Genomic DNA, 15,618 nt, shown 5'->3' with positions numbered 1-15,618 from the left:
CATGATTTCTTTTATATCTAACTCATTTATCAGGTGGTAGATATTCTAAGTGGGAGGAAGACATCTATGTATTGAGAGCTGTGCATATTTAACATGATCAGCATTGTATATATTTTTCCCTAAGTTAGCAACAAGTGTTGAAAATGGTAGGAAAGTGTGAGTTGGTTTGCTTAATTGGAGAGCCTAGGTCTCAGTCAGTAGAAAATGACTCATTGGGATTTTTTTTTTTAACTTTTTCTTAAATATCTTAACAATTTTGAAGTCAGAGATCATCTTGGGTTTGAATCCTGCTTCTGTCATTTATTAGCGGAGTGACTTTGGGTTGTTATTTAGCCTCTTTCAGACTTTTTGGTGAATGATGGACTTCTTTAATGATAATTATAAACCATATTGCAAAAATTAAGGAAAGTTTATGCATTCTGATTAAATAAAGCCCTGTGATAAACATGATCAATATGGTTTCTTTTTTTTGGTAATTCTGTTGTACCTTTGATTATTTTATTTATTTAGAAATTTGGAATTTATATTCAAATACCACTAGCTAATTGCAGATGGAAATAGTAAATTTTTAAAATGTTCACATTAATGCTGTTTTTCCCTTTTTTTTTTTTAAATTTTTATTTACTCATATGCAGTGCTGAAGATTTAACCCAGTGCCTTACATATGCTAAGCAAGTGCTCTACTGCTAAACCACAATCCCAGCCCCAATGCTTTTCTTATAAAGTGAGACTTAGTTCCAAAAATAATCTTTATAGAAATATTAAAGAACTCATGTCTAAAAATATTAATTCCAAAGCTCTATTGTCTCACAGTAAAATTCTAGAAAAATAAAATTTATCTAATTTTTTTCTATCTTAATGTGATAAAACATTCATTAATTGAAATATTTTCTTCACAAATTTAAAATAATTTCAGTGCCTATTGGAAGTTGACTTGAACTTGATTCACTTTTATTTATTTACTTATGTACTTTTTATTTTTTTTTTTTTCAGTACTGGAGATTGAACCCAGGAATGTTTTACCATTGAGCTACATCCTTCTTATTTTGAGACAGGGTCTCACTAAGTTTTGGGGGCTGACCTCAAATTTGCAATCCTCTTGCCTCAGCCTTCCCAGTCACTGAATATGTTAGCTTGTGCATTGCTGTGACCAAAAGACCTGACAAGAATAATGTATAGGAGGAAAAGTTTATTTGGAACTCACTGTTTCAGAGGTTCAGTCAGTCCGTGGTCAGCCAACTCTTTAGCTCTGGGACCAAAGTGAGGCAGAACATCACAGTGGAAGGACATGGAAGAGGAAAGCTACTCAGGACATGGCAACAAGGAAAGAGGGAGGGTAGGGGAGGAGAGGAGAGGGGAGGGGAGTAGAGGGGAGGATATGCTCTGCTCACCAGGTATAAAAATATAAATCCTAAAGGCATGCCTCCAGTGACTTTCTTCCAGCCATACCCTACCTGCCTACAGTTACAACCCAGTTAATCCATATCAGTGAGATAATTCACTGATTAGGCTTAGGCTCTCATAACTCAATCATTTAATCTCAAACTTTCTTGCATAGTCTCACACATGTGGTTTTGGGAGACATCACAAATCTAAAACTAGAACACTGGGATTACAGGTGTGCACCACCATGACTGGCAAACTTGTTTCACTTTTAAACCATGCACATTTCATACTACTTGCAAGGTAACTTCTGGTTACCAAAAATCTAGAATCAGCCCCCTTATTGTAATCATTTAGAGAGTTCAGGAATCAGGAATCATCCAATTATTAGTATCCTTAGCATCCTCAGAGAGTTTCTTGCTGTTATTCCATAACATTGTTTTTGGTAAATCCTTATTCTGTACTTTTAGCCAGTTGAAATACTGCAGGGTGGATGCCAGGCCATTGGTATGATTTCGACACATTGTTAGATAGGACATTCTTATGGTTTGTCCAATGATGTGGACCTGTTTAATAGCCATTTTCCTTGTGATACCAAGAGGAGCAATTGTAGAGTGGAAGGGAGGAGTTTCTTTATAGTGAAATATACTGTTCAAACAAGGGGGAAGTGTTGAGTAGAAAAAACATGGCTTTTTAGAGTAGACATGTTTCAACTCCTTTTCTACCTGTGTAAGGTCTAAACTTCAATATCTATTAAAATGAGGTAATGGAGTTCTTGTGATGATTTGAATGAAATCTTACGTGTAAAATACCTGGGCCTCTGCTGACACACAGAAGATGCTCAAGAAATGCTAGTTCTCATTCCTTATGAACCTGTGATAAATCCAGTGTTGATTATGATTTAGTTCATCAACAATTCTGGGAAGTTTATGCATAGTATACTTTTGCTCTCACTTATAGCCCTACCCAGAATGCACCATGTATTCTATACCCACTAACACTTGTTCTCCCTCCCACTTTTGTGTGACCCCCTCATTTTGTTTAGACCTTTTGGATTTCCCATCTGTTATTCCCTTGCTCCTGGAGAGATTGCTGGCGGAGGGGGGTAGTGACATTTCTCTGCCTTCTGAGTAATTTGTGATCAGTTAGGGGTGGGACTGAATCACTGTTCTGGAGGTTTCCACTCTATACACTTGAATTATGAAAGGATAGAGGTGTGGTTTTTGTGGGGGAGGGGGGAAGGGATGTTTCATTAGTTTTGTTTCCTACAGGCCTGGCTCTTTTTCCTTCAGTCGTACCAACATTTCCTATATAACTCAACATCTAGCACTTAGTGCATCTTTCTCTACTTCTGGAAATTACAGATCCTTTCAGAAGATTTGGGAAGGATTGGGAAAGACCAGTAATTCTTTTAACCTCCCTTGTTTTATAGAGTAATGTTCAAGAACATAAAGGCCCAAAATGTACATATGACGAAAGTTCATTGAAAAGTTACTGTGGGCAAGTCCTGTGTTAAGTGCCATAGAGACAAAGGCAAAGAAAGACATCGCCCTCCTCTCAAGTAGCTCTTAGTCTCTGGTGATGAACACCCAAAGTCATCAGATAGTGGTATAAGGATTCTAGCAGAAGATTGTAAGAGGTGATAGAGATATTGAGAATGGAGTGACAAGTGATGGGAGTAAGGAAGGGCTTCTTAGAAAGGGTGGCATTTAAACACAGGATAAAAAGGATTCTATTTGCTCAAAAGGGAAGGGATAGTGTTCCATATGGAGGAAATAACTAAAGCAAAAGCATAATAGTATGAGGCAGCACTGCTTATTCAGGGTACAGCACCCCAAATTTGACATGACTGGAGAATACTAGTATTGAATAAAAATGATGGGAGGGGGGATGAAATGTTAAGAGAATATTTTATCAAGGGTTTCAGTTTTATTAGTAGTGTTTGATTTCTGAACCTAAGTGGTGGGCATATGGAAAGTTCATTATACACAAACATACTCTCATGTTCTCATATCTGGAGGGGATCTCATAATAAATTTTAAAAATTTACAATAACTAAGGTTGACAACTTTTTAGATTTTTCTAATTTCTTTAATAATTTTTGTTTCCTTTACTCTGGAAAGCCAATTATGTTTTTAGAGTGGTAGTTCCTGAATATTTTACACCAAAAACATGCTGTAAGGATTATATGAATTACTTAGTAATCATATGCAGTATCAATGTTAACATCAGGTTTCAGTGGAAGGGGTGTTGATGATGATTCAGGTTTCCTCTTGCTTTAGTTCATAGCCCAGAGGGACACTTAGTTTTTATAGAAGCCTTGTTCAAGTTGGTACATACAGGATTAATTTTTTGCAAACACTCATAATGGGATTGTGAATGAGGGCAGATTGAATGAGGGCAGATTATGAGCGACTCAACAGTTCATGATTTAAGGAAGCTCAGATGGAAGCGCACACATAGTATATGAAAAGCAAATAAAGTATATAGGAATTTAGGGGAGAAGATAGAATTACATGGGTCTGATTCTTTGTGATTTAAGGGCTGGTCAGTTCCCTCTTAGTACTGTCAGTTTTGTTCCCAAAGTGTTTGAGGCATCAGAAACAACTGCTTTTGGTGTGTATACCTCACGGTTTCTTGACTGAAAAAATGAGAGTTAGAAAAACTTCCAGTGAGTCAACTACATTAATTGAGGACCTCTTGAGTATTGTCATTGTGTAAGGACACAAAATGAAAGATGACTGGTGCCTCCTTAAGTGTGCAGGGAGGGGCATAACCCCTGAGATGGTCTGAGAGTAAGCTGGCCCTATTTGTAGCCCTCTCTGGTGCGTCCCAGGCAACTATGCTCCCTGAACCTGCCTTTCCAGTGCTCATCCATCAGGCTTTGTCAGAATTGCTTCACCACTGATTGGTAGGCCTCATTAAATTGTATTGTGGGAAGATAGATGACATGTATTTTACTTGCAAGCTCTTATGCAACTTAAATCTGTGCCAGCATTATTTTCTCCAATTTTAACTTATTAGAATTTAGCCCTTCTATTTTGTTTTACTCTCATTTCTGACTGAGTGGTTGGTTAATTTGTTGTTTCATTTTAATCAAGTGATTCATATTTTGTTATATTTGAATTGTATCTATTTTAAGCTTTTTTCTTATTTCATCATCTCCTACAATGTTTTCATTTGTTTTTTTAAGAGAGAGAGAGAGAGAGAGAGAGAGAGAGAGAGAGAGAATTTTTTTTTTAGTTTTCGGCGGACACAACATCTTTTTGTATGTGGTGCTGAGGATCGAACCCGGGCCGCACGCATGCCAGGCGAGCACGCTACCGCTTGAGCCACATCCCCAGCCCTTGTTTTGGTTTTTGTCCTTAATCATATATGTATCTCAAATCCCAAACCTTTTTTTCCCTTTTCCCATCAGTTCCTGCATCACTGTTTACTTTCTTTACATACTACTTCATGAATCTCTCTAAGTTTTTGACTCATGTCCTCTCTCAACCACACTTTGTGGTCTTAAACCCTGGAGCAACTTCAGGAAAAATCCTCAGCTAAGCCTGCATAGTTTGCCTTTGTTGCCTTTCATCCCAGCTTTCTCATCTCTTTTCCTTTCCTTACCCTGTCTTGGTCTTAAAATCAACATGTATGTGCTACCCATAAACTGTGGGCAAAGAACTTGGCCAACCATAGAGGGGACCCAGGATGACTTTGAAGGAGTCGATAGTCTAATGTGGGAGGTAGATAAATAAGGTCTGCGGAATCATGTGTGAAATATTTGAGGGACTGTCACAAAATAGTGAGAGACTAATTCTAGAGTAGTATGTGTGGAGAGGAGTATAAGTAATATGAGGCAAATGGAGAACACTGCAAGAAAACCTTCACTGGGTAATTAAGACAGTTGAGTTACACAAAAGGGACTTTTCCCTTATCCTGTTGAGGGGGTCTGTGTCCACTATCTTTGGATTTGGCCAGTGTTTTCTTTTCCTAAATGCTTCTGTTTCATCAGGAAGCTCCTTGGCAGACTTAGTGGGCAAGTGTCCATGCTGTTTCTGATTCCTGCCTCATCGCCATGTCCCTTTTCTAGCTTTCTAATGTGGTCTAGGGCCCTTGTCTTCTTTCTCATAGTGCATACAATGGATGTGACAAGTTTCATCCTACTCCTCCCCTAGGACTGCCATGTGTATTTATTTTGGGGCCTGGAGAAAGAATGAGAAATAGAGTTGGAAGTTACAGAGGAAGTGGGAGGAGCAGTTGAGGTTAAGATCTCCCTCTGCCTTTTCACCTAAGACATAGACCCCCAAATGACCTAATTATGCGATAGTTGTCACTGACCTCATGGGTTAAGATGGAAAAGAACCACAAAGAGGCAGTGGAAACAATGGTCTTGTTTCTAGCCTATTTCTCCTTAGATACTTTCCCAAGAGACAGAGATAAGATAAAACTTGTTATCAAGATAGTGTTTGGTGTTTATGTTGCCTCTGGTGTATGTAAGGCTTTGCTAGCTCTCCTAAGTCTTTTTAACACCTTATTCTTGGAAATCCAGTACTTCCTTAATGCAAAAACTGTGGAAATCCTACCTAGGACTTCTTGCTAACACAGAACACAAAGACACTTCTGTCTAAATTTAAAGTCTCCTCTAATTTAGGCACAGGTCAGTCACTCTTCTTGAAAGTCACTTGGTGGTCACATTTTGCTTTCTTATGTTTTCATCAGTCATTATAGTAGGTCATTTCATGATTTTTTAATGTCATATATTTTCTGGAACTAGTAAGTTCTTCCAGAAAAGTTTTAAAAAATTACTGACTTTATAAAGTAAGAATAGGAGCAGTAAATACTTAGGAATGTTTATTGAATGAATAAGATTTTAGTAATATGTACAAATATTGCTCAGTTTATGGACTGTGTACCTGAAGGAAAGGTTATAAAACAAATTTTTAGTAACACATTTAATGTATGACATTAGGAATTGATTCCCATGGAAAAAAATTCAGTAACAGTCCCATCCTGTACTTATATATTATTTCATGCTTTTCTCAGAGTTTCTAAATTTGTAACTCCTGAGAAGAGCACTGCTGTCATCTTTATTTTACAGTTGCCTGAAATAAAGGCCAAGGTCAATATGGTAGAATACAACCTATCTACTTTAGTATTCTTTCTTTGTAAACTTCAAATTAAAAAATTTTATAATTCTTTAAAAATACAAGAAAAATAAAGCAATTGGGTCAGTTTTTTACCATACTACTTACATAAAAGTGAAGAAGATGCCTTTTACTCTTAGTTTCTTCCAACGAATACTAAGCACTAGCTGTGTCTCAAATTCTGTTCTAAGTACTGGATGTAGTATTGAACAACATAGACACAGAGCTTATGTTCTAATGAAGAAAGAGAGATAAATAAACAATAACATAACAGTAAGTAATTTCAGATAGTTGTAAGACCTCTGAAGAAAACAAAATATAAAATGATAGAGGTGTTTGGGATAAATTTAGAAAGATCTGGGGAAGGCCTCTCTGACAAGGTTTACATTTGAACTAAAATCTGAAAAATAAGAAGGAGGCATGTGTTAGGTTTTATCACTGTGACCAAAATCTCAACTTGGAGAAGAAGAACGACTTAGAGGAAGAAAAGTTTATTTTGGCTCTCTGTTTCCTAGGTATAGTCCACAGTGGGCTGACTCCTGTGTTCCTCTGGGCCCAAGGTGAGGCCAAACATCATGGCAAAAGGGGTGTAGTAGAGAAATGTTGCTTTGTTGCTGTTGCTTTGTTGTTCGTTGTGGCAGGAAGCAGAAAGAGGGAAGTAGGGAAGGGGTCATAGGGAAGATGAACCCTTCCAAGGCACACCTCCAGTGACATGCCTCCTTTTGTCACTCCCCATTAACAGTTACCATCCAGTTAGATCATTCAACTAGGATAGACTGATTAGATTATGACTCTCATGACCAATCCATTTTACCTCTTGAGGTTATTCCTGCAGGAACATGGAGTCTTTTGAGGGGCACCTTATATCCAAACCATAACAAGATATGCATAAGATTTAGGAGAAGTACATTGCAGACAAAGGGAAAGGCTCTGGGAACACGAATAAACCTGTGTTCCTAAAGCACTAAAATAAGGGCCAGTGGCTCCAGCTTAAAGATGAAGTAGGTAAGGAAATAACAGATCTTAAAGGCCCATCTAGAACATGGCATGGAATTTGTATGCTACTCTAATGTCTACTTTTCCTACTGTTTTAATGTTAAAATGTTCTTTATTTTATAAAATGATGATGATACTAGATTGTAGATTTCTACTTAAAAACCTTGCCTCTGGAGAGGGTAAGGGCCTTAGCCTGTCTTCATTAACACTTACTGGTTTTGTAATCTTACTTGACACAATAAAATTTGATAGCCCTATGTCAGTCCTCTGTGTGTGTATGTGTGTATATACTAGGAATTGAACCCAAGACCTTATACATGCTAGGCAAGTGCTCTCCCAGCTATACCCCTCAGCCTTTTATTTTATTTTGAGACTGTCCTACTAAACTGCCAAGTCTGGCCTCAAACTTGGAATCCTCCTGCCTCAGTCTCCCAAACAGCTGGTTTTACAGGAATGTGTCACTGTACCCAGCTAGTCCTCAAAGATCTTTTTAAAAAAATTTTTGTTAGTCATGGGATTATAGTAATTTGGAAACTACTGCACTATACCACAGAAGCTTCCCAGTAGGAAGACTTGAAAATCCTTGTCAGTATTGAGTTTAATGTAATATCCTGTATGGTGGCATGCTCAAGTGTTTTTCTTACAGGGCCATTTAATTTAAATTCTCTGGATTCTCAGATTTTCCTTTACTTTTGTTCACCCACTTTCTTTTCCCTCTCTTTAATTTCATCACTAAATATGTAAGTTTCTCTTTTAATTAGGAATAGCCTTGTTATAAGCTTCCAGAACTTCTTTGGGCTCCATACTTAGACTATCCATCACATTACAGTTCATCAGGAAATAGCCTTATATGTAATATATATACTTAATCCAAAGGTTTCTTAATCTTGAAGTTCCAAGTAAATTATCATCCTAGTCATTATTAAAAATGAAGTCTAGAAGTGAACTTATATGAAATGAGACTATAGTATAGGCCAGAGATCAGCTTTAGTCTAACCTGTGTCAGCCATGATTACATCTTCCCTTTGCCAATGAAATCCAGTGTGTCCTTCTCTCATACACCATCTGTTTGTGAAAATCAGCATTAGGGTTTAATAGACATATGTATTAAAGGGAGATTTATTCCTGGAGTGTCTAAGCAACCATGAAATGCTTCTTCAATATGGTGATTGAAAAATTCATATCCGTTAATATATTTTGTTCTTTTTCTTAAAATTGATCATGTAATCATCTGGCTTAAGTCCAGATAGTATCTATTTGAGGCTGCAGATTTGCTATCTTAGGAACCCCTGATGATTAGTGTGCCTTTTTCATGGGATCGAGGCTACATGAGCCAAATTGTATTTCTGGCCAAACTTACCATTTTTACCACTTCACAAGCTTTTTTAAAAAGTCATGAGGGCAAAATTCTAAACAATCATCTTTTTGTCAAAAGGGTTTTATTAGCAACAGAACTCTTTCTTCAAAGAAAATTGCAGATGCTCAGTATGTAAAACATAATGTGGTTCCAAGCCACAATCTCACCCTTCTCCCTACCATAATGGCACCTGAAGGATATCTGAGCAATCATCAGGGCTTTGCAAAGCACAGGATGAAAACCACAATAAAAAATTCAAAGTGTATATACACTGATAAAAATATGGCTGTGCTACTGAAACTGGCAGAGCCATGGCACCAGAGTTTTGAAAAGAAGTTTTGTATATAATTTTTTGCCTAAAATTACATTTCAGAAGGTATTTACTAGATAAAACAAAGTCAAGCTTTAATTTTACCTACTTTTTCAGAACATAAGTTTTTACACAATTTGGGGTTGGTGGTGCTACTGAGGCCGATAAACTTTTTGTTTACTAATTTAAAAAGATTTATATTGGATATGATTCCTTTTTTCATAAATTATTTAATTATAAATAATTATTATGCTTTGTATATTATTATAAAGTAATTGACTTGGGCCGGGGATGTGGCTCAAGCGGTAGCGCGCTCACCTGGCATGCGTGTGGCCCGGGTTCAATCCTCAGCACCACATACAAACAGAGATGTTGTGTCTGCCGATAACTAAAAAATAAAATATTAAAAATTCTCTCTCTCTCTCTCTCTCCCTCTCACTCTCTCTTTAAAATAAATAAATAAATAAAGTGATTGACTTGCTAATATAAGCATTTTTTTTTCTTCTAGTTTGCTAGGGTTTGGATACCTGATCCTGAGGAAGTTTGGAAGTCAGCAGAGCTGCTCAAAGATTATAAGCCTGGAGATAAAGTCCTCCTGCTTCACCTTGAGGAAGGAAAGGTAAGAGTCTTTACTTTCAATTGTTGTCATTGCCTGCAGTGAAGGGAGTTCAAAAGTGTGAGTTTACTGTGACTTGCTGATCTTAATTGGAAGTTAAATATTTTTTTACTTACTTACTAACTTGGTAAAAATGACAAACTCAATTTTTTTATCCTAATAGATTTATCACAATGACATAGGTTGGTGAAAATAGCAGATATTTTTAAAATTCATTGCTTTGCCTGTGAGTTTATTATGATTATCAGGTTTAGATTTATATCTAATCTTCCCAAAGATATTATTTAATTGTATTTTGTTTAGATTAACATTAAAATTATTTCATATTAACTAAGATAACATTGCTTAAGGTGCCAGTTTAATTAAGATTTGATGTTTACTACAACTGATCATTTGAGAAATATTTGCTCAGAAAAGCTTAAATTCAATTGTGTCTCTGCACTGTCTTTATTCATTTTGTGAATGAATTCATCTGAGTTCTACCATTTTAATCTCTCTATGATATTTTTACAGGATGTGTCACTTGCTTAAAAGCATTTGTCACATTAATTTCCTAAAACTTGTAGTCTAGTGAGGGAAACTGGATATAAATAAGTGGAAAAGTTAAATAATTAGAAAATGAAGAATAGTGTTGTACTGCAGTTCTAAAGATGTCAAGAGAATAATACATGATTAACTGCCAAATGAATAAAACTATCTTAATGGTTAACTTGTATTGAATAATCATGTGCCAGGTGTGGTTCTAACTATGTTCTAGTTCATTTAATCTTAACAACAACTCCATGAGGTAGGGCTATTGTTATTCTCATTTTACAAATGAGGAAATCAAGGCTCAAATTGTGTAAGTGACTTACTCAGGGTTATAGAGGTATTAAGAAATGAGGCTCTGATGTGAATGCAGGAAATTTGCCTTCATGATCTGTGCTAATGGCCACTCTGTTGTACTATAAAAATAGTAAGGAATTGAGGATCCCAGTAGGAGGAAATATTATTATGGGCTGTGACATTGGAGGAGGCTTCTTGGAGGAGGAAGGATTTTGATAGGCAACAGGGTCTTAAAAGCTGGATTGAATTTTTTTCTTTTCTTTCTTCCTTTGTTCCTTTCTTTGATGGTGCTGGGGATCAAACCCAGCATTCATGCTAGGTAAATGCTCTACTAGGTAGCCTCATTCATGCTAGGTAAGTGCTCTACCACTGGGCTATCCCCAAGTCCCACAAACTAGATAGAGTTTGAATGTGCATATTTTGTTGTTTTTTTTAAGACAGGATCTTTCTGTGTGGCCCAGGTCGGCCTCAAACTCCTGGGCTCAAGGTATCCTCCTGCCTCAGCCTCCTTTGTAGCCAGAACTACAAGCATGCATCATCCCATCTTGTTTAAAATCTAGACAGAGTTTGGATTAATATAGAAAAGAGTAGATCCTCTGAGTGTTGGAATGTGTTGTAGAGATAGTGAATGCAACAGGTCAGTTGGAGTAGAGATGTAGAAAGGTATGTTTTCTGGTTCTAAAAATACATATTAAGGTACCTGTCACTATATACCATGTTAAGAGGTGGCAGAAGTTGTGATCTTTGACATCCTTATCAGTGAGGAAGATAAACATGATATAACAAAACAAATTGGAAATAAAAGTATATCAGAGTAATGAGTAGACAGAGGGCTGGTGAGGATGAGGGGTCAGAGAGACACTGTCAGAAGAACAAGTAGACATTGGGTGTTGTGTTTAGGGACCTGGAAAAGCATGTTCAAAGGCTAGGAGGCATGCATAGTAATGGAGTGTTTGGGGAACCATCCAAGTTCTGTGTTGATGGGATGTGAAGTGAGAGTACAGGACCAGCAGAAGCATGAGAGTGAAAACCAGATCACATGCACCCAGTGTTCTTCCTATAAAACTCTTGAATTTCATTGATTTGGTATGGGGAATGATTATAGTGTTTCTAAAAAGAATGGTGCCTGGTTTGTGTTTTAGGGACTCATTGATGACCACATGGAGGATGAATTTCAAGAAAATAAATCTGAGGCAAGGAGACTAGTTGGGAAGAAGACAGGGAAGAATTAGGCCAGATTAGGAAAACCTTGAATGTCAAATTAAGGAATTAGCTTATTGAATATGTATTAGTCATCTACTTTGTGTTAGGTACAGTATTAGCCACTTTGGGCTACAGTCTCTCAACTTAATTTTCTCAGCAACTCCTGTGGATTAGTAGGTGATATTATGACTATTATAAATAAGGAATGGGGCTGGGATTGTGGCTCAGAGGTAGAGCGCTCGCCTAGCACGCGCAGGACCCGGGTTCGATCCTCAGCACCACATAAAAATAAAGGCATTGTGTTGTGTCCATCTACACCTAAAAAAATAAAATAAATAAAACAAAAGTTAAATAAATAAATAAATAAATAAATAAGGACGCCAAGGCTCAGAAACACTGAGTAGTTTTACCTGAGGTCAGCAGTCAAAAACTGGCTTTGGGGACTTAAAATGGAATTTGAACATAGACTTTTTCACTCTAAGACAGTGCTTATTCTATTATGCAGATAGCTGGAAAAGCAGATGATTTAAAGATATACATCTAGACAGATAGCTTCCCAACTTCTCCTAACCCCCCCTTTTTAAAAAAATTTTAATATTTATTTATTGTTTTAGTTTTTCGGCGGGCACAACATCTTTGTTTGTATGTGGTGTTGAGGATCGAACCTGGGCCACATGCATGCCAGGCGAGCGCGCCACCGCTTGAGCCACATCCCCAGCCCTCCTAACCCCTTTTATAACCTGTACTGAATAATCAAAACTAGGGCACTAATATTGATATAAAACTGTTACTGACCTTCTGATTTTATTTGGAGTTCACCAGTTTTGCTACCAGTGACTTTTTTTTTTTTTTTCCTAACCCTGGGTCCCACATTGCATTTTAATTGTCATGTCTCCTTAGTTTCCTTCAGTTTCAAATAGTTCCTCAGTCTTTCATGACTTTCATAACCTTGACACTTTTGAAGAGTACTTGCCAGGTGCTTTATAGAATGTCCCAATCATGCTGCTTCCTCATGATTTGATTAAGGTTATTGAATTTCACGAGGAATGCTATAGATGTGATATGATCTCGGTGTATCATATCAAAGGGTCTATGATGTCAATATATCTTATTACTGGCTATGTTGACCATGCTCATCTAGTTAAGGTGATGTCTGCCATGGTCTACTATGAAGTTAGTTTTTTTTTCCCTTTATAATTAATGAATACCACTGTTCTACAGGAGATAGTTGAAGGCCACACGTAAATCCTGTTTCTCCTTAAACTTTGCCCACTAATTTTAGTGGTCATTACTCGGTCTTGCAAGTATAACTGTGGTATTCTAATGGTGATTATCCGTTTCTTTATTTTCGTATACATTTGTTAATTGGAATTCTTATGTACAGCAGTGTTATCTCTTCTTTCCCATTTCTATACTGATTCAGTCACTTATTTATGTCATTATGGGATAATGAGTATTTATTTTATCATTTTCTACTATCATTCATTTTATCACTAGAATTGTTTCCCTCGTTGGCGCTCTTAGATTTGTTCCTCTGTTTTTTGACATATCTTTATCCTGTTTTTTTAAAATCACTTTCTTATTTCCTCATACTAAAAGATATTTGAGGCCCTGGGTTCAATCCTTAGCACTACACACAAAAATAAATAAAATAAAAGATAATAAAAAATTATCTTGTATTTTCTCTTCTCCAAATACCTAGTATTGGAGGATGATATTTAGTAACCAAGATCTGGGCACTAGGTATGCTCGTTGCTATTGGAATAGCACTGCTTCTAGAGTTTTTGGCAGACAGAGATAGGATGTGTATATGAATATACATATATACATATGTCTATACATACTATTGATTAAACTCAGGAAGGTAAATACCACTGAGCTACATTCCCAGCCCTTTTCAATTTTTTTTAAATTTTATTCTTTTTTTGGATTGGAGATTGAACCCAGGACTCTGTAAATGCTGGGTAAGTGCTCAGCCACTAAGCTATATCCCAAGCCTTTATTTATTTATTTATTTATGTGTGTGTGTGTGTGTGTATAGATGTTGTTGATGGACCTTATCATTTATTTATATATATATGTGGTGCTAAGAATTGAACCCAGTGCCTCACACGTGCCAGACAACCTCAGCCCCCAAGCCTTTATTATTATTATTATTATTTTTTGAGACAGGATTTTATTAAGATGCCCAAGCTGCCCTTAAACTCACAATCTTCTTGCCTCCTGAATAGCTGAGATTATAGATCTGCATCACCCAGCCTGTCTTTTTTTATTTTGAGACAGGATCTTTCTACGTTGCCCAGTCTTACCTCCAAGTTACAATTCTTCTGCCTTATCCTCCCTAATAACTGGGATTATAGGCATGGACCATGTGCCCACAAACATATATTTATGGATTGTATTTATAGATATATACATGGATATAGATATTAAATCAAATGCATACAATACTAATGTTTGTACACCATCTATTCTTTAAAATATTTTTTTGTTGTAGATGGACACAATACCTTTGTTTTTTAAATTTATTTTTACATGGTGCCAAACAGCGAAACTAGTACTTCACATGCTAGGCCAGTGCTCAACTACTGCACTATAGTCCCAGCCCCTACACTCATCTATTCTTTTTTGTATGACAATATCTCACTATATAGCTATAATAATAGATATAGGTAGAAAGATAGGTATTTTAGCTATGACTTCATAGTAGTCCCTTTTTCTTCAACACTGCAAGGTTAATCCTTTTATTCTCCCTCAGCTTATTTGTAAATTCTTTTTTTGGTTTTCATTATCTATAATATATTTACTCATTTGTTATACATGTAAAGTTATTTCAAAATTGGTAATTCACATCACTGTAAGAAACAAATTTAGCAGAATATAGTGTCTATGTTTAATTTTATTAATTCTTAATTAAAAAATTTTTTTAAAAATATTTTTTTAGTTATACATGGACACAATATCTTTATTTTGTTTATTTATTTTATGTGGTTCTGAGGATTGAACCCAGTGCCTCATATATGCAAGGCAAGCTCTTTCACTGAGCCACAACCCAAGACCTAATTCTTAATTTTAAAAATCCAAAAATATAATGATATGTGCATGTAATAATAGCAATTCTTGGGGCTGGGGTTGTGGCTCGGTGGTAGAGTGCTCACCTAGCATGTGCAGGTTGCATGGTTCGATCCTCAACACCACATAAAAATAAAATAAAGGTGTTGTGTTCAACTACAACTAAAACAAAATATTTTTTTAAAAAGCAATTCTTAGAAAAGAAAACAAGCAAGAAGAATAGACATTATAAAATCTCACCAAGTAGCTGGGCATGATAGCACACACCTATCATCTCATTAACTTGGGAGGCTAAGGCAGGAGGATCCCAAGTTCAAGGCCAGCTTTAGCAATTTAGTGAGGTCTAAGTAACTTAGAAACACCCTGTCTCAAAATAAAAAATAAAAAATAAATTAAAAAGGGCTGGGATGTAGCTTAGTGGTAAAGTACCCCTGGGTTAAATCCTCAGTACCGCCCCCCACCATCACAACTATCCAAGAATCATTCCCCTTTTAGAAACTTTAGATTAAAATAAAGAAAACATAGTTTTTGCAACATTAGAAAAGTTCATAAATTTGCTAATTTTCAGTGATTCTAGAGGAGCAGGTTGTAGCCATCTGAAACCTAATTCCAAGGAGCAAATTTTTATAAAGATGTTGTAGATGAGCACCTCCCATATTACTGTCTTCACAATTCCAACTTCTTCCCCCACTGACCACATGAAAACCCCATCCTCTAATGGAGA

The 15,618-nt window shown here is 36.4% G+C and overlaps 1 protein-coding gene across 4 annotated transcripts in view; it reads left to right on the top strand.

The window, feature by feature from the left end:
* Myo5a (myosin VA) overlaps positions 1–15,618 on the top strand; it is a 203,258-nt gene that overhangs the window by 54,828 nt on the left and 132,812 nt on the right. For all 4 annotated transcript variants that reach the window (XM_071608272.1, XM_071608271.1, XM_071608270.1 and 1 more), the window contains exon 2: positions 9,687–9,797. In XM_071608272.1, the coding sequence (XP_071464373.1) occupies positions 9,687–9,797 (111 nt within the window). The remainder of the gene's footprint in view (positions 1–9,686; positions 9,798–15,618) is intronic.

The sequence above is a fragment of the Marmota flaviventris genome, chromosome 2 (genome assembly GCF_047511675.1).
Source record: "Marmota flaviventris isolate mMarFla1 chromosome 2, mMarFla1.hap1, whole genome shotgun sequence".
Lineage (NCBI taxonomy): Eukaryota > Metazoa > Chordata > Mammalia > Rodentia > Sciuridae > Marmota > Marmota flaviventris.
The sequence above is the reverse complement of the archived record's forward strand: the minus strand, read 5'-3'. Positions and strand labels throughout refer to the sequence as shown.